This window comes from Salvelinus alpinus, chromosome 4, assembly GCF_045679555.1.
Source record: "Salvelinus alpinus chromosome 4, SLU_Salpinus.1, whole genome shotgun sequence".
NCBI lineage: Eukaryota > Metazoa > Chordata > Actinopteri > Salmoniformes > Salmonidae > Salvelinus > Salvelinus alpinus.
In genome coordinates this window covers 37,860,925-37,879,220 of record NC_092089.1, presented here as the reverse complement: position 1 = coordinate 37,879,220, position 18,296 = coordinate 37,860,925, and the positions used below count along the sequence as shown (strand labels likewise).

The window sequence follows — 18,296 nt, the reverse complement described above, 5'->3', positions numbered from 1 at the left end:
AATTGCTTCACTATAACAAAGTGCTCCAGCGAATTTGGAACTTTTACTGTTGAAAAGCGATATCTCAAGTATAAATAACGTAAAGTGCACACACTAAAGGGAAGAAGAAAAAAAACTTTTGAGCAAAATAGTGTTTTTTTTTACACAACTGCAAACTTCAAGGAGTTGGTGTGATGGGAATCTGTGATGTCATCGGCCTCCCACATTGCTTGGGGAATAATAGAGGAGCAATAAAGAACAAAATAAATCTTCAGCATTACAGATTGAATAGAGCCCAACATATTGATTATGCTTCAGCTTGTTTACAGTTGTTGTGGGCTGCCCTGTGCCCCACCACTAATAACAGATTGGGAAAATGGAACTATGTAATTTCTAATCTATTCTAGACCCACATCATGGTATGGAATCAGTTATATGTGGGTATCCTACTCTGTTATTTCATGAAATTGGGAAGATCTCAATGGCATACGCCTTGTGTCCTCTCGCCTCATCTCCTTCTCAAAACCCATTGGATGAGAAAGTCAGAGGTCCCGCCCCTCTGATCTTCTCCTCCAATGGGTTTTGAGAAGGAGGCATATTTAATTGAGATGTTCCCTATGTATTTATCCTGTAGGCTTGCTGATGATGATTATGTTGATGACTACAAACAATTATAGGTTATGTCTATTGGTGCTTTCAAGACAACTGGGAACCCAGAAAAGAACGAGGTCAAATCATGACGTCAGCTATTTTCAGGTCAAAAAATCTGAGCTCTAGAAAGACATCAGAGTTTCTGACTTGGAATTCCAAGTTGGATTAACTTTCAAAAAGATTTTTCCCAGTCGGAGCTAGTTTTTTCCCGTCTTGAACGCACTGAAGTCAGAAATCTGAGATGTCCGAGTTCCCAGTTGTTTTTAACGCGACAAATAACAGACATGAAAACATGGTTCACTGTCTGTATGTGCGATACAAAACCAGGCATCCATTCATGAGACAAATTACATTTCAGTTTATTTTATTCAATAATCTTTTATTAAAAGGAAATACATTTGATACAAAATATATATCAAATAGCGCATACAACGTAACACTACAAAAGTGCACAAAAATGTATAGGGAATTTAAAATAAAATAAGAATTCTACAGCCTAAACAAGTCTATATGCAATCAAGGATGAGTAGCGGTTATACTATTAATGTGTGAAGGAGTGGAAGCAAGAGAACAAATTCCCTTTAGCTGTAACCTTTGTCTTCTGATAGCCACATAATAATATACAATACATTTGGATGAAGAATAAGGACAGCGACAGATTAAAGATAATAAAACAATACAGCATGGAGGGATTCAAATTATTGTGAGTATGTATGGATGGATAAATGGTTTTTATTAATACAGTGTGCAAGACTTATTCCCAACAGGCCTTTCGGGAAAATGCTTGCAAGAAAAACGTGTACTGTCAAACACAATTCATGGATTACCAGTAAGAATCATGACAATTGAAATACTGAACAAAAGCCACACATTGGTCAAAAAAGATCAACTCAACTAGGTACATGCGTTGGATTGGATTTCGTCTCTGATTTTTCTACTGGTGTTTTCATATTGGATCATCAGTTATGTTAGATATACATACTACTATATTTGGTTTAAAGATAATTGCGGCGTAGCAGAAATATAAACTTCAAAAAAAAAAATTCTATCTCAGTACAAATTGTACAGTATCACTCAGTCATTTGCACTGGGTTCATCTTTAAGTGGTAACTCCTCTAGTGTAGTGAGATGTCCAACCACAACAACTTGTTGGTCAAGAGCCAGAAATAAGCCTGGTTACTTTGTCCACATATTTCACTGGAGATGAATGCACACATGGAATGACTGTCACACATGTAAAGCATCTGTAGGTAGACAGACAAAAAGTAGGTTTTCTGAAGACCATGATTTAGTTCATGGGGCACACTCTTCTAGGAACTGTAGTATAAAAAAAAATACATGCTCCACTCAGATTTACAGGAAATTAAGTTTATGAGCAGTCAGCAAAATTGAAAAATGCTTATGTAACTATTTATAGATATACTGAAAAACACTGTAATGGAAAAGGAATGAAAAGTATTGGTAGTGAGAACCTCCTGTCTACTGCAATTACTTTAACTACAGAACTGCTATGCTTGCTACTCATTGTTTCATGATGGAATTGTCTACATTCACATGACATTAACCATTTGAATACAAAAATAAAATAGATTTAACCACCACAGCTAGATATCGTTGAAGTTCTGATTGTTTGGTGAAACGATTTTCAGATTTTCAAGCACTTAAACTCAGTGTAAAGACTAGTCCAGTGATAGAAAATAAAATAGTTTACATAAAAATTGGCAGTGTATATTCTACACACTTTACATATCAATCTACCCTCAGAAAAGTACAGCTTTCATAAGTAAATAAACAATATGTTAAGTGACTGTTTTACAGCAGGGAAATGCAACCGTTGGTCTGAAGGGCTGCATGATTCTCTAACCTCATTCACCTTGATGTGGCCAGTGATCCAGTCAAGCTGACTGATGTATAGTAGCTACACCTGTTGAGTCGGTCACTGAAGAGAGCTCTCTAGGACCCTGGTGGCCCACCTAGTCTCCTCCTTCCTGTCTCTGTGGTGTGAAGGAAAACTCCTGTCCTCTGGATTTTCTCGACTTCCTGCTGGTTTTCTCTTCTCCCTCTGGTACTTAAATCCATCCACTAATATCACTGATTGTTCTGAGAGTGTACACATCTGGTATGGTATGACAGGCTAAATCAGTTGCTCATTTGAAAGGAAGAACAAAAACCAGCAGACACTCAGTCCAGCTCCTGAGGACCAGAGTTGCCCATCTCTGTTGGTGTTAAGTATCATAGGAGCCTGTTGATTGGGCTCAGCAGCTGCTATCCTTCTCCTTTTTCTCCTCTGGTAACTGGCGAACCAGGTGAGGGACGGAGCCTTTCGCACTGCCGCTGTGGGAGTGGCTTAAAGCCAGGTGCTGTCCACTGGGCACCTGTCTCGTCTCTGATAGTTCACTCCGGGGAGTCATCCTACAAGACAAGTTTGTAAAAAACAACCTTGTTAACAGTGGAGCGGACAAAACCTTTTGAAGTACGTATGTGTAGGTCAGAAAGTACTTGGGCAAAAGGGTGAAAGTATCTGTCTTTACCTTCCCTCTGGGACTCTGTGGAAGCTCTCTGAGCGGCTGCTAACCTTGCTGGAGCTGCCCTTCTTACTACGTCTCTCTGCCCCCTCTCTCCCCCCAGACAGGGCCTGTCCACTGGGCTGCCTCTCCCTCTCCCTGTCCCTCTCCCCCAGCCTGGAGCCACGGGTGGAGTTGCCTCTCTCCAGCTGCTCCCTGGCAGAGGCCTCAGATGAGCCCCTGGCCTCAGAGAAAGAAGCCTGGCCCCGGATGGCCTCATGGTTGCCCACTGCTGAGGTGCAGTGGTTGCCTGTGGCTGAGGCACCGGTGCTGGTGCCCATGGACTTGGAGATGACCTTGAGTTTGTGGGAGCCGGGGTTGTAGTGGTTCTTCTTGTGCTGGACACGGCTGTTGTGTTTGAGGAAGAACTCACAGGACTCCTGGAGAACTCTGCGGCTCTCACTAATGGGGCTGGGTAGAGAAATAGAATTAGAACACAGTAGAATTATATCTATCTGCAATCTGGGAATGTTGCATACTGTAAAAACCCAAGTTGCTTCCCAAATGGCACCCTATTCCTTATATAATGCACTACTTTTGCCTTAGGGTGCCATTTGGGATACAATCCATGGAAGAATATGATTTGTTTCAGCAGTTGAGAGACAGGCATTAGTGAAATGTCCTTACTCTTTCTTCCTGGTCCTGTTGAAGAAGAAGGCCCATTCTGAGCAGGTCTTCTTGCTGCTGACCCAGAACACAGCTGAGATCCCAACCACCAGGGTCATCAGGTATTTAATCAGGAATAGGGACAGGTCTGGGCGACCAGACTCTGTAGTCTGAAACACAACATTACAGTGTTATAAACCGGGTGGTTTGAGCCCTGAATGGAAATTTGTCCTTTGGTCTGGAGTCCAAATTGGAGATTTTTGGTTCCAACCGCCATATCCTTGTGAGATGCGGTGTGGGTGAACGGATGATCTCTGCATGTGTATTTCCCCACTGTAAAGCGAGGAGAAGGTGTTATGGTGTGGGGGTGCTTTGCTGGTGACACTGTCAGTGATTTATTTAGAATTCAAGGCACACTTAACCAGCATGGCTACCACAGCATTCTGCAGCGATATGCCATCCCATCTGGTTTTGGCTTAGTGGGACTATCATTTGTTTTTCAACCGGACAATGACCCAAAAACACTTCCAGGCTGTGTAAGGGCTATTTTACCAAGAAGGAGAGTGATGGAGTGCTGCATCAGATAACCTGGCCTCCACAATCCCCCGACCTCAACCAAATTGAGATGGTTTGGGATGAGTCGGACCGCAGAGTTAAGGAAAAGCAGCTAACTGTGGGAACTCCTTCAAGACTGTTGGAAAAGCATTCCAGGTGAAGCTGGTTGAGAGAATGCCAAGAGTGTGCAAAGCTGTCATCAAAGCAAAGGGTGGCTATATGAAGAATCTCAAATATAAAATATATTTTGATTTGTTTAACACTTTTTTGGTTACTACATGATTCCTAACATGTTATTTCATAGTTTTGATGTCTTCACTATTATTCTACAATGTAGAAAATAGTAAAAATGAAGAAAAACCCTTGAATGAGTAGGTGTTCTAAAACTTTGGACCGGTAGTGTACATTTACATTTGAACCATTTAGCAGATGCTCTTATCCAGAGAGACTTACATTCATCTTTAGATAGCTAGGTGGAACAACCACATATCACAGTAAGTACACCTTTTCTCAATAAAGTAGCTATCAGTAAAGCTGGAAAGATGGTGGGTGGGTCAAGAGCAATTGTGTTGTTTCAGGAATATTTTATTATTATCTTTTTTGGGAGGGGGATTATTTAAGATCCTCTATGAAGAGGTAGGGTTTCAGGTGCTTTCGGAAGATGGGAATGGACTCTGCTGTCAGGGGGAAGGAAGCTGGTTCCACCATTGGGGTGCCAGAACAAAGAAGAGCTTGGACTGGGCTGAACGGGAGCTGGCCAAGAGACCAGAGGTGGCAGAACAGAGTGCTCAGGTTGGGGTGTAGGGCTTGAGCCTAGGTAGGGAGAGGCAGTGTTCCGTAGGCAAGCACCATGGTCTTGTAGTGGATGCAAGCTTCGACTGGAAGCCAGTGGAGTGTGCTGAGGAGTGGGGTGACATGGGAGAACTTGGGAAAGTTTGAAAACCAGGTGGGCTGCAGCGTTCTGGATAAGTTGCAGGGGTTTGATGGCACAAGTGGGAAACCCAGCCAGCAGCGAGATGCAGTAGTCCAGACGGGAGAGGACAAGTGCTGGGATTAGGACCTGCGCCACTTCCTGTGTGAGGTAGGGTCATACTCCACGGATGTTGTACCACACCCCATCGTGCCTTATTGCTTAATGAGACCATTTCCATTTAAACGTCTGCCAAATATATTCATACATTTTACTGTGGCTGAACGAAGGCATAAGAACAGCAATGATTTTTAACAACTATTAATTTTAGATGAATTTTGCAGTGGCATATCTTCATAGAGATATCAAATTATTATGAAAATGTTCTAGTGCTGAGCGTGTGTTACCTTGTGTGAGCAGGGAATGCTGTACTCCTGGCAACGGTCATTGATCCAGGTGTTTTCCCAGGTGGAGCGCTGGCTCTGTTCATATATATAACACCCCTGCAGAGTGACCAGGGGCACCAGGTACAGACCACTGAACACCCCAATACGGATCATAAACTTCTTCAGCTTCTCCTGGTTCCTCTCATCATGCTGGATCACCTGACGCACGTTGTTGAGCGACACGATCCCAGCCAGAAGCAGAGACAGCCCCACCACAACCCCGATACACAGTGGCGCCAGCACAAAGTACCGCAGCGCGTCCAGATCATAGAGCCCCACGAAGCACACCCCGCTGATGTTATCTCCCTCCACCTTGTTGAGAGCCAGTAGCATGACAGTTAGTGCTCCGGGGATCCCCCAAGCGGCAGAGTGGAACCACACCGCCTTCTTCTCGATGGCCTCGCAGCTCCACTTGGGCCCGGCGGCCAGGAACCAGGTGATGGTGAGGATGACCCACCAGACGATGCCGGCCAGGGAGAAGAAGTAGAGTAGCATGAAGAGTAACGTACAGCCTTTACTCTGGGAGCCCAGCACCACCGTGTCCATGGCAGCCGGGTGCACCGCCTGGGATGAATGAATGAATAAATAGATTAACGAATGAATGACAACTTTTATGTCCCATAGAGAAGTTTTCTAGGAAAAGAAGAGGTATACCTGGCATACATATAAAACTTCACAATATATAGCTACATGACTTCAGATATCATCACAGGACATACATCACCAGACATGGGCTGTATCCCAAATGGCACCCTATTCCTTACATACAGTGCATTCGGAAAGTATTCAGACCCCTTCACCTTTTCAAAAAAAATTACATTACAGCCTTATTCTAAAATGTATTAAAATTCATGTTTTTCCTCATCAATCTACACACAATACCCAATAATGACAAAGAGAAAACAGGTTGACATTTTTGCACATTTATTAAAAATTAAAAACAGAAATACGTTATTTACATAAATATTCAGACCCTTTGCTATGAGACTCGAAATTGAGCTCAGGTGCATCCTGTTTCCATTGATCCTCCTTGAGATGTTTCTACAACTTGATTGGAGTCCACCTGTGGTAAATTCAATTGATTGGACAGCATTTCAAAAGGCACAGAACTGTCTAGATAAGGTCCCACAGTTGACGGTGCATGTCAGAGCAAAAACCAAGCCATGAGGTCAAAGGAATTGTCCATAGAGCTCCGAAACAGGAGGATTGTGTCGAGGCACAGATCTGGGGAAGGGTACCAAAACATTTACGCAGCATTGAAGGTCCCCAAGAACACTGTGGCCTCCATCATTCTTAAATGGAAGAAATTTGGAACCACCAAGACTCTTCCTAGAGCTGGCCGCCCGGCCAAACTGAGCAATTAGGAGAGAAGGGCCTTGGTCAGAGAGTGGACCAAGAACCCGATGGTCACTCTGACAGAGCTTTAGAGTTCCTCTGTGGAGATGGAAGAACCTTCCAGAAGGACAACCATCTCTGCAGCACTCCACCAATCAGGCCTTTATGGTAGAGTGGCCAGACGGATGCCACTCCTCAGTAAAAGGCACATGACAGCCCACTTGGAATTTGCCAGAAGGGTCCTAAAGGACTCTCAGACCATGACAAACAAGATTCTCTGGTCGGATGAAACCAAGATTGACCTCTTTGACCTGAATGCCAAGCATCATGTCTGGAGGAAACCTGGCACCATCTCTACGGTGAAGCATGATGTTTTTCAGTGGTAGGGACTGTGAAACTAGTCAGGATCGAGGAAAAGATGAACGGAACAAAGTACAGAGAGATCCTTGATGAAAATCTGCTCCAGAGCGCTCAGGACCTCAGACTGGGGCAAAGGTTCACCTTCCAACGGGGCAAAGGTTCAACTTCCAAGAGGACAATGACCCTAAGCACACAGTCAAGACAATGCAGGAGTGGCTTCGGGACAAGTCTCTGAATGTCTGTGAGTGGCCTAGCCAGAGTCCGGACTTGAACCCGATTGAACATCTCTGGAAAGACCTGAAAATAGCTGTGCAGCAACACTCCCCATCCAACCTGACAGAGCTTGAGAGGATCTGCAGAAAACAAATGGGAGAAACTCCCCAGATATAGATGTGCCAAGCTTGTAGCGTCATACCCTAGAAGATTCAAGGCTGTAATCGCTGCAAAAGGTGCTTCAACAAAGTACTGAGTAAAGGGTCTGAATACTTATGTAAATGTGATATTTATATTTTTTAATACATTTGCAAAAAAAAATATTCGTCATTATGGGATACTGTGTGTAGATTGATGAGGGAAAAAACTATTACAACAATTTTAGAATAAGGCTAATGTAACAAAATGTGGAAAAAGTCAAGGGGTCTGAATACTTTCCGAATGCACTGTATTACAATACTTTAGACCAGGGTCCATAGGGCTCTGGGGGAACTGGTCAAAAGTAGTGCACAATACAGGGGATTGGTTGTCATTTCAGACACAGACATACACAGACCTTGTTGCAGGATGCATTGTTCCCCAGCAGGAAGCCAATGAAGTAGATGAGCGACACGAAGCTGTAGCACACGGCGTAGAAGATGATTGGCCGTTCGGGGTAGCGGAAGCGTTTGACATCGATGAGGAAGGTGAGAAAGGTGAAGAGCGTGGCGCAGAGGCAGACGATGGAGCACACCCCGATGAAGGTCTTGGCGAACTCGATCTCATGGGGCTTGAAGTACATGTTGGCGCAAGGGGGAGCGCAGTCCCCGGCACCCAGGAACGTGGATCCCTGGCCGGGTCGGGTCTTCAGCTGAAGGGGGCACCAGAAGCCCATGTCCCTCTTGGCAGACAGAGAGGTCTTGGGTGTGGTCAGTCTGGTTGGTGGCAGGGCTGAGCCATCTGGAGAGTAGAGGCAATACTCCAATCTAGAGGAGAAAAAGTGGGGTAAAGAGTCAAAACCATAACTAAATGAATACCATTTCAAAACGTAGTGCTGATAAATGTAATAACTAGTCAACTGGATGTTTGCAAGCAGTTTATAAACGTTTACTATTTGGTCACCTGAAAAATGTCAGACATGTGCCTTTTCATCTATAAAACTTGGTACAGTACAACACGCCTATGTATGTAACAGATGTTGTGGCTCAGTGAACCTCGCACATGTGATGAGTAACCTGGCCTGAGACCTGGAGAATTGAGTTCGACTCAGTCAGTCACATTTACCTGTCGCACTGCAGCTCCAGAGGCCAGGTGATGCCGAAGGTGCCAATGTCCTTCCTGCAGTCTGACCTCACTTTCTCACACAGGTCACGACATGGCCGGATGACTTTGGTGTCCTCAATGCATGCTGGGATAAAGGCCTGACACAGGAAGTGATGTACGTCTGGAGAGCAGCGCAGGTTGACCAGCGGCATGAAGGGCTAAGGAGACAGGAGGGAGGGAAGGGGAGAGGGGGAGTGAGAGAGAAAGAGAGAGAGGGAGAAAGGGAGAGAGAGAAAGAAAGAGGGAGAATGAGGGAGAGAAAGGGAGATCGAGAGAGCGAAAGATAGACATAGATAAATTCAGATTTTTATGGTTCAAGAACATACTGTAAATACTAGGGTTACAAAATGCCAGTATCTTTTCCTCAATTCAAAGGTTTGAGTTGAGGAAAAGTACAACCAAAGTCCTGGTTGTAGTTTCTGGATTCCTAATTCTAGGGAATCTTCCAACCAGGATTTTGGGAAAACCTGTGAAAGTGACCTGAATTTTGCTACCCTAGTAAATACTAGTACTGTGCTCCTGTAGCTGTACCTGTAAGGCTGGAGCTGAACAAATGGTCAGACATGTTTTTAATCAAACAACCAATATTGATTTCAACTAGATTCATCTAGACATCACAACAGTTTGTAATTAAAAGTCAGTCAACGTGAGGTTAATACTGTCACCCACGGCCACAATACAGTCCATGCAGTTACCTTGCCATGGGCAGATCCAGAAATAGAATTGTTTTATTTTCCTGTACACGTGACTTGGTTGCAAAAGATTAGAAGGCTACAGTACATAAGAGGCTGTAATGCACTGTATTATGGTGCCACACAAAGGATTCCTTTCATAGGCTGACTCATTTTCTTTCGTTTCAACAGATTTGAGTAGGGGGGGGCATCGGGAAATGACTCTGGGACTATTTGGAAACAAGGAGTCAAGAGGGATGTTGACTGGAATGGACAGAACTGTTGGGCTTCTGCTCAGTATCCATTCCATCACACTAAAGCTGCAGCTCTGATCTAACAACCGTTCGAGTTCACAGTGATTTCTACCAAAGCATGAATGGTTATATTTGGCATTGTTGAGTCACGCTAAACAGAGTTTATCCAAATAAACAGATATTGTCGAAGTAACGACCATATCACAAAATCTTAAGATACCATCTGTAACGACTGCCACAAATCATTCCCAAAACAATTATAACTGCATCATTCAAAGACTACAGACTGTATCATGTGGCCATCTTAATCTAAGGGCCACTTGGTTTGGATCAGATACACCATGTTATCAAACAGTCCTGTTCAGTTTACAAATCCAGTTATGCAGAAAGAACTATGACTGCTGGAGGCAGTGAATCCAGCCGATGTTTACACTGTATAAGCAACATTTCCCCATCAGCACAGGGCCAATCTAACAACCACACTATTCAACGTTCTCTCCCTGACGGTTTCCCCAGCTCCAGTCTGGCTGCAGCCCAGATCTAAACGGGGCCTGGGGAACTGGCTCTCCGACTGTATGAGTCCTTGTTTCACTTCTTTGAAGGTCCCAAACTCCATCTCAAAGAGCTCTTCTTAGTCTACAATCTGCCGTTTCTTGTATTTTTCTGTGGAGCCACTGTAAATAGTTAGACATTTATTATGTATTGGAATTGGGGCCTCTGTATGTCCTCATTCAAAAAGAATGATCCCGCTACTGTGGATTTCCACTCAAGGTCCCTCAACTATGGATAACAATGACTCAATTGACCTTTTACTGCAGTAGGCTAAATCAGGGTCACACAGAATGTTTCTTGGTAAGGCCTTAAACAAATCTACTTTGAAACAAAAGTATACACCTCACATACATGGTTATGGGCTTAAAAAAAGAAAACACCTGTACCATGTCAGATATAGAGTTGAAATGTATCCAATTTAAATTTAGCATCCCAATATTACACTTTATATACATTACAGAAAACTGAAATATAACAAAAACTTTTGACATAGAAACACCAGATTTCCTTCAGTTAAAAAAATATGTTTATTAATTATTAAATTATGAAAATATGAATAACATTTCACCTATAAGGCTACTAGACGGCGATTTGGTCATTTAACTGCAGGAAAGGGCTGGCTACGCAATATGGCATCCTAACTTCAAAATGCAATGGTTGAGTATGTAATGTATAATAAAAACATATACTAGTTTTCACTCTATTTAGGTCTATTTCCTAACAGGTGCTGAAAGTGTTACTACTAAGCTGCCAAACACTAGTGGAATATTGGCACATTGACATCGTAACAGGAACAATGCCCTTAAAGGAAAGGGCTAGTCCTCAACCCGGAAAATCCTATCGAATAACACTGAACAGAAGAGCAACAGGAGAGTCAACATCATAACAATACCTAGATCCCATTATGGCACACTTTCCAACAGGCCATTTGGTCAGATTGTCTGTCAGCAGTAGGTACTGCATGCATCTATTACTATAGATACCTAACACTGACATTTTGAAGTGAAGTGAAGGAGTGGGAGACAAAGAAAGGAAGAGAGGGGGAGGTAGAAATAGAGAGAGAGTACAGTGTGGAAGGAATGCTGGCTAATCTTTGTGTGAGGTAGGTGTGTCTCCCTCCCCTTCCTCTCTTAAATCAAAGGACGCCCCACACGACAAAGTACCCAGAGTTCCCTGTGGCTCCCTGAGGTTGTCCTGAAATAAGAGGAGCACCTCAGCTCAGCCTGATAGATAGACATCACACAAAAAGTCCTCCAGCATATCACTGTCTGCCAAACACTGATTTAAATAGAGTACAGGCTTAACTGAATTAACCATAAAGATGGAATGCAATATGACATTTTATTAAATAGTTTGAGGAATGGCCTTGTCTCTGGGAGAAGATCATCAAAGCCAGATGATGTGATGGCAGCTTGCCAAAGGATCCCGACCCTACCGTTACGCTTGTTTACAATGAGGTTGGAACTCAATCATGGTTACGTGAAAACACTGTGGAGCCGGCGTGAGATACGGGTTGGAAAACGTACCTCAATGCAGGGATAGGATATACCATTGTAGTCCAAATTTGACCTTTATCCACACTGTTCCATCAAGAAGATTGAAATACTGCTACTTTTCCTGGAAAACTGCCATTTTTGTCTTCATGCTAGCTACCAGTAGCCACAGCAGCCATTATAGAATGAAAAACAAAAGGAGCTGATTGGCTGACACTGCCATTCCAAAATGGCTGCGGTGACTACTGCTAGCTAGCATGAGGACAAAAGGAACGTTTTTTGGGAAAACTAGCAGTATTTCAATCTTCTTGATGCATCAGTGTGGATAAAGGTAACATTTGGAGTACAATTTCAAAGCAAAAGAGAACATTCACACGGTAGTGACTCCTCTATTGAAGTTGAGGTATATCCCATCCCTGCATTGAGGTATCTTTTCCAACCCATATCTCACGCCGACTCCACGATGTCTTAATGTAACCATGATTGCGTTCTGACCTATGTGCTGCTCTGTGTAAAAAAAAGCATAACAGTAGGGTCAGTCTCTTTTGGCAATGATGGCAGGTGATATGCGGGACTGCTGGCATCGGAACCCCCCCACCGGGGGAAAGGAGTTCCAATGGCGGGCCTTAAGGTTATTATAACTGATGGTGGTGGGGAGGTGGATGGCTGTCGAAAAACGTTGCTGAAAAACAGCAAGTGAGAGAACGAGGGTAAGTTGACATATAAATACCTCCCTAGATTTACACCCATTGGTTGAGAGAGAGGAAGGTGATAATTGCAAAAGTGAGTCCATAGGTTAAACAGCAAGCATGAGGAATGTGCATTATTGTGCCGTGCTTATAGCCTATAAGGTAAAAAAGTGAATGACATTCCACACATGGCTAATAGGAAAGAGGGGAAACAAGACGCTATGCTGACGATGATACGTTTGTATTCACTCCCAGGATGCCTGTAGAATAGGAAACAAAAGTGAATTATGTTCTGCTGACTGGATGAAGTTAAACAAGCATTCAGTCTTCTGATTTAACTTTCGTAAACTACATTACATGTAACTGAACACTGCAGCTACAGTGAGAGAGGATGGAAGACCTTTGAGAATGCTAAGACACACAAGCTTCAATACTCAGCTATCAAATCAAACTTTATTTGTCACATGCATCAAATACAACAAGTGTAGACCTTACCGTGAAACGTTTACTTACAAGCCCTTAACCAACAGTGCAGTTCAAGACTTAATTTCCATTAAAAGACTGCATTTCCTCTACATCTTAGCAAGTACATAGAAAATGGTTTGAAAATAGTTATTTTAATACACAATTATCCTTTTGCACCTGTTGGATTCATGGCAAACATTTTGAGGTTTAAAAAGGCTTTGGTAGTTTGTAATTTCCACTTTGACATTTTAGACTTGATTTTCCCTTACGAAAAATGTATCAAACCCTACAAAAATGTCCATTAATTATAATCAACATAATAAATAATTCACATTTCCTGTTGGTGCAAGATTATTTGGGATCATTTTCCTGCTGTAGCAAACTGGCTCAAATTAAGATCCTACATCTGTAACAAACTGCAAAGTCATTTTTCCCTCTACGCTCCAAGTCTGATGGGAAATCTAAGGGTTTTATCACAGTGAGAAACACTCACCTCCATCCTGCTGGCTGCTATGTCCTGGTCATAGTGCTCCATCATGTTGGGGAAGAAGGTCATGTTGTAGAGCATCCCCAGGCAGCGATGCACCTTGATGGGTTCACAGGTAAACAGACTGTGGGCGTGGCAGCTCCTCGCCCCTATCAGTGCCAGGCACACCCAGACCAGCCTGGGTATCATTATGGTGGCAGCCAGTTGCTAGGCTAAATTATTTGTGTATAAACAGCTCTATTTGGTTCAGTGGAGGGATAACTTTATGTTGGAGGCCGGATCACTCTTTCATCCACATTCCTCTAGGCTTGCTGGGGTCCTATCCATGGAGACAAAAGGAGTAACGACAGGTAAAACATTCCCCATCAGCCACCACGGCATCAGCACGGTGGCACATTCGGATATCCCAAGCTTTAAAAAAGAACAGAGTATAATTTATCTGGTGTGTTTTGAAGGGCTAGTATGGAGTTTGGTTCCAAAGCATTAAAGGTCCAATGCAGCAGTTTTTATCTCAATATCAAATAGTTTCTGGTTAACAATTAAGTACCTTACTGTGATTGTTTTCAATTAAAGTGGTCCCCAAAAAATTATTAGCTTCTTAGCAAAGATATTTGCTAGGACTGTCTGGGAGTGGTCTCAGTGGGGAGGGGGAAACTGAAAACTAGCTGTTATTGGCAGAGAGGTTTGCAACTCTCTTTCTTATTGGTCTACTAACTGGTGATATCACCAGGCAGGCCAAAACTCCATCCCACGAAAACAGGCTGAAATTTCAGTTGGTGTTTTCAAACAGCTCTTACACTAAAAGGGCATTATCATCATTTTCACAGTATTATTCCAATCTCATTATGTGGAAATACAGTGGGGAGAACAAGTATTTGATACACTGCTGATTTTGCAGGTTTTCCTACTTACAAAGCATGTAGAGGTCTGTAATTTATATCATAGGTACACTTCACTTCAACAAAAATCCAGAAAATCACATTGTATGATTTTTAAGTAATTAATTTGCATTTTATTGCATGACATAAGTATTTGATACATCAGAAAAGCAGAACTTAATATTTGGTACAGAAACCTTTGTTTGCAATTACAGAGATCATACGTTTCCTGTAGTTCTTGACCAGGTTTGCACACACTGCAGCAGGGATTTTGGCCCACTCCTCCATACAGACCTTCTCCAGATCCTTCAGGTGTCGGGGCTGTCGCTGGGCAATACGGACTTTCAGCTCCCTCCAAAGATGTTCTATTGGGTTCAGGTCTGGAGACTGGCTAGGCCACTCCAGGACCTTGAGATGCTTCTTACGGAGCCACTCCTTAGTTGCCCTGGCTGTGTGTTTCGGGTCGCTGTCATGCTGGAAGATCCAGCCACGACCCATCTTCAATGCTCTTACTGAGGGAAGGAGGTTGTTGGCCAAGATCTCGCGATACATGGCCCCATCCATCCTCCCCTCAATACGGTGCAGTCGTCCTGTCCCCTTTGCAGAAAAGCGTCCCCAAAGAATGATGTTTCCACCTCCATGCTTCACAGTTGGGATGGTGTTCTTGGGGTTGTACTCATCCTCTTCTTCCTCCAAACACGGCGAGTGGAGTTTAGACCAAAAAGCTCTATTTTTGTCTCATCAGACCACATGACCTTCTCCCATTCCTCCTCTGGATCATCCAGATGGTCATTGGCAAACTTCAGGCGGGCCTGGACATGCGCTGGCTTGAGCAGGGGGACCTTGCGTGCGCTGCAGGATTTTAATCCATGACGGCGTAGTGTGTTACTAATGGTTTTCTTTGAGACTGTGGTCCCAGCTCTCTTCAGGTCATTGACCAGGTCCTGCCGTGTAGTTCTGGGCTGATCCCTCACCTTCCTCATGATCATTGATGCCCCACGGGGTGAGATCTTGCATGGAGCCACAGACCGAGGGTGATTGACCGTCATCTTGAACTTCTTCCATTTTCTAATAATTGCGCCAACAGTTGTTGCCTTCTCACCAAGCTGCTTGCCTATCGTCCTGTAGCCCATCCCAGCCTTGTGCAGGTCTACAATTTTATCCCTGATGTCCTTACACAGCTCTCTGGTCTTGGCCATTGTGGAGAGGCTGGAGTCTGTTTGATTGAGTGTGTGGACAGGTGTCTTTTATACAGGTAACGAGTTCAAACAGGTGCAGTTAATACAGGTAATGAGTGGAGAACAGGAGGGCTTCTTAAAGAAAAACTAACAGGTCTGTGAGAGCCGGAATTCTTACTGGTTGGTAGGTGATCAAATACTTATGTCATGCAATAAAATGCAAATGAATTACTTAAAAATCATACAATGTGATTTTCTGGATTTTTGTTTTAGATTCCGTCTCTCACAGTTGAAGTGTACCTATGATAAAAAATGACATACCTCTACATGCTTTGTAAGTAGGAAAACCTGCAAAATCGGCAGTGTTTCAAATACTTGTTCTCCCCACTGTATGTATGAAACACAGGAAAATCACGTTCTCACTGCATTGGGCCTTTAACGTCAATATATATTTTTTAATCTTACTGATAAACTTGTCCTTATAAATAAGAATTTGTTCTTAACTGACTTGCCTAGTTAAATAAAGGGTACACACAGATAATTCATATTGATCTGAGTGGATTATTGCTAGTGAGAAATACATCTGTCCAGTCTCTTCTGCAGTGGAGAATAGATTATGTGGTGGAATTGCACACTGAATTGCAGCTAATTTAATAACAACATCAGCTTGTTGATACAGGCTTGAAGCTTTAAGTGTCTTGTGAAGTTTGGTATGTAACAATGTCTGATTGGAGCATGCCACGCCATCTAATCTCACACAGGTAATGATTCACAGAAAGCACTGTCTGGAATGCATGCAGTTTGCATTCAATAAGTGTATAATTTGCTGTACCTCAGAAGATAAATCACTTATTTCACTTTTTCATCTGTTGCAATAGCCATTTTCACTTTTGTATGGTTGTTTATTTGTTGTTTTATTTAGTTTACATGTGTGTTTGAGCTGTGGAGAGAATTGCTTTAAAAAATAAACAAATCGATCAAAATTTATGTAATGATTATTATTATGATTTCACCAAACAATCGAGTGTTTTGCTACTGTATCGATTGGCATATAGCGAACCATGCGAACCACTTCATTACTTTTTCTATTATGTTCAGTAGCTTAGAATAGTTCAGCCAGCAAAAAAACATATTCGATTCCCAAAATAGGCTACTAACAAAAATAATACTGAGAAAGGGCTATTGAATAGTAAAATGTTTTGACTTGGTCACAAATCACGCACACTCCGGTCAAATCGATTTTTTTTTTTAAACATAGATTTTTAATTTTTTAAGTAAAAAACAACTACTTCAGAATAAAACCTATTATCAAAGGTTTAAGAAAATTACACTGCAGTTACATGGAATACTTAGAATAGGTATATTTCCTTCCTACGTGTTTTTCCCAAATGGGAAATCGGAAACTCCATTTGTCCCCCATGTCTGGCAGCCAACTTCGGGAAGTGCGACTAGTAAATATCCCTGTCTCAATGCCTTGGAAAGGGCCTCGATAAGTTTCAAATGTAACATTTGTTTAGACAAGGACAGAAAAGTCACATCAATTACACTTACCCTTTCGTTGTTAGTTTTTCCTAAATAAAGGGCATCATTCCATTGCAATCTTTTTGGATTTTGCGACGTTTCCAGCGACTTTCAACTATTCTCCGCCTTCTTTCTTTCAGCTCCACATCCTGTCTGTCTCCGTGTTCGATACAACACCCATATACAGTAATTATCCGGGGAAATACTGGCCGTTGTCATATGCAGGTGCTATTATCAAGCGTAGGCAGTGTAGCCAAAAACATTATGTATTTTATAATGGTACTATTCCAAGGAGATGGATAGTCCTCGATCTCAGATAATACATGCATCATAACGCTGTATCAACTTTGTACAATTAAATTCTGACTTTTCTTACATTATTATATTTTTCACTGTAAGGGGAGAATTCAAGTTGTACATTAAAGATACAAAATTAACGTAAAAAGGCTACAGATGAAATGCCACAAAGAAATGCTGATCATGGTTGTATTATGTGACTGACTGGATTCACCACCAGATGGCAGGAATGGTTCTACGAAGCATAGGCCTACACTGTATCATATTGTAGCCAATTTTGGGGACAAAAATCGGTTACAAAAATCTAAATGTCATGCATAGGACTCAGCCATCATCTTCATCTTGATGTCTGGAGACGTCTAGACACATAAAGATGAGAAGTCTTGAGTTGAGACACCTAGCGACTAGATAGTAGGCCTATCAGGTTATAAAAAACAAATGAGAGGCAGTGCACTACAGTAACTGAAGTCGTGTTTGGGGGGGTCACATGTTATCATAATAATTGCCTACAATCTCGGCTGCATTCTATAACTTCTAATTTTGGTCAAAGGTGCTGCCCATTCATTTTTTTCTCAACTGGGGGGGGTGGGTCTGGCAGCATAGCACTTGACTTGCCTTCAGCAAAGAAATATTTACTAGAAAACCTTTTACTTGAAAAACACTTATATTCACGCTGTCCCATCAGCAGCTGTTTCTTTCACCCATGTAGCCTCCGTCATGTATCCCTACGTGGACGACCACTGAAACATGATCGTATAACATTAAAGATGCCTGGCTACCCAAAGTCCTTGCTCCGGCGAAACGCTACGCCACGCCCAGTGACGTTAGTTTGCAGGAACAATGGAGCAGCTGAATAATTCAGTTTGTCGCCAGGCAAACATTAAAGTGAT

At 42.6% G+C, this 18,296-nt stretch overlaps 1 protein-coding gene across 3 annotated transcripts; it reads right to left on the bottom strand.

Annotated features, from left to right (window-relative positions):
- Positions 1 to 988: 988 nt before the first annotated feature.
- On the bottom strand, positions 989 to 17,386 carry LOC139573474 (frizzled-6-like). Of its 3 annotated transcripts, none has more exons than XM_071396958.1 (8): positions 17,140 to 17,385; positions 13,539 to 13,943; positions 8,883 to 9,079; positions 8,176 to 8,584; positions 5,673 to 6,275; positions 3,822 to 3,970; positions 3,162 to 3,605; positions 989 to 3,042 (listed from the first exon to the last, which is right to left on the bottom strand). In XM_071396958.1, the coding sequence occupies exons 2-8, from the start codon at positions 13,719 to 13,721 to the stop codon at positions 2,886 to 2,888; spliced, it is 2,142 nt and encodes a 713-aa protein (XP_071253059.1). In that variant the 5' UTR covers positions 13,722 to 13,943; positions 17,140 to 17,385; the 3' UTR covers positions 989 to 2,885. The 3 variants fall into 3 exon arrangements, with proteins under 3 accessions (XP_071253059.1, XP_071253058.1, XP_071253060.1); XM_071396957.1 differs by having other exon boundaries at positions 13,539 to 13,851; XM_071396959.1 differs by lacking the exon at positions 13,539 to 13,943 and having other exon boundaries at positions 17,140 to 17,386.
- Positions 17,387 to 18,296: the final 910 nt, after the last annotated feature.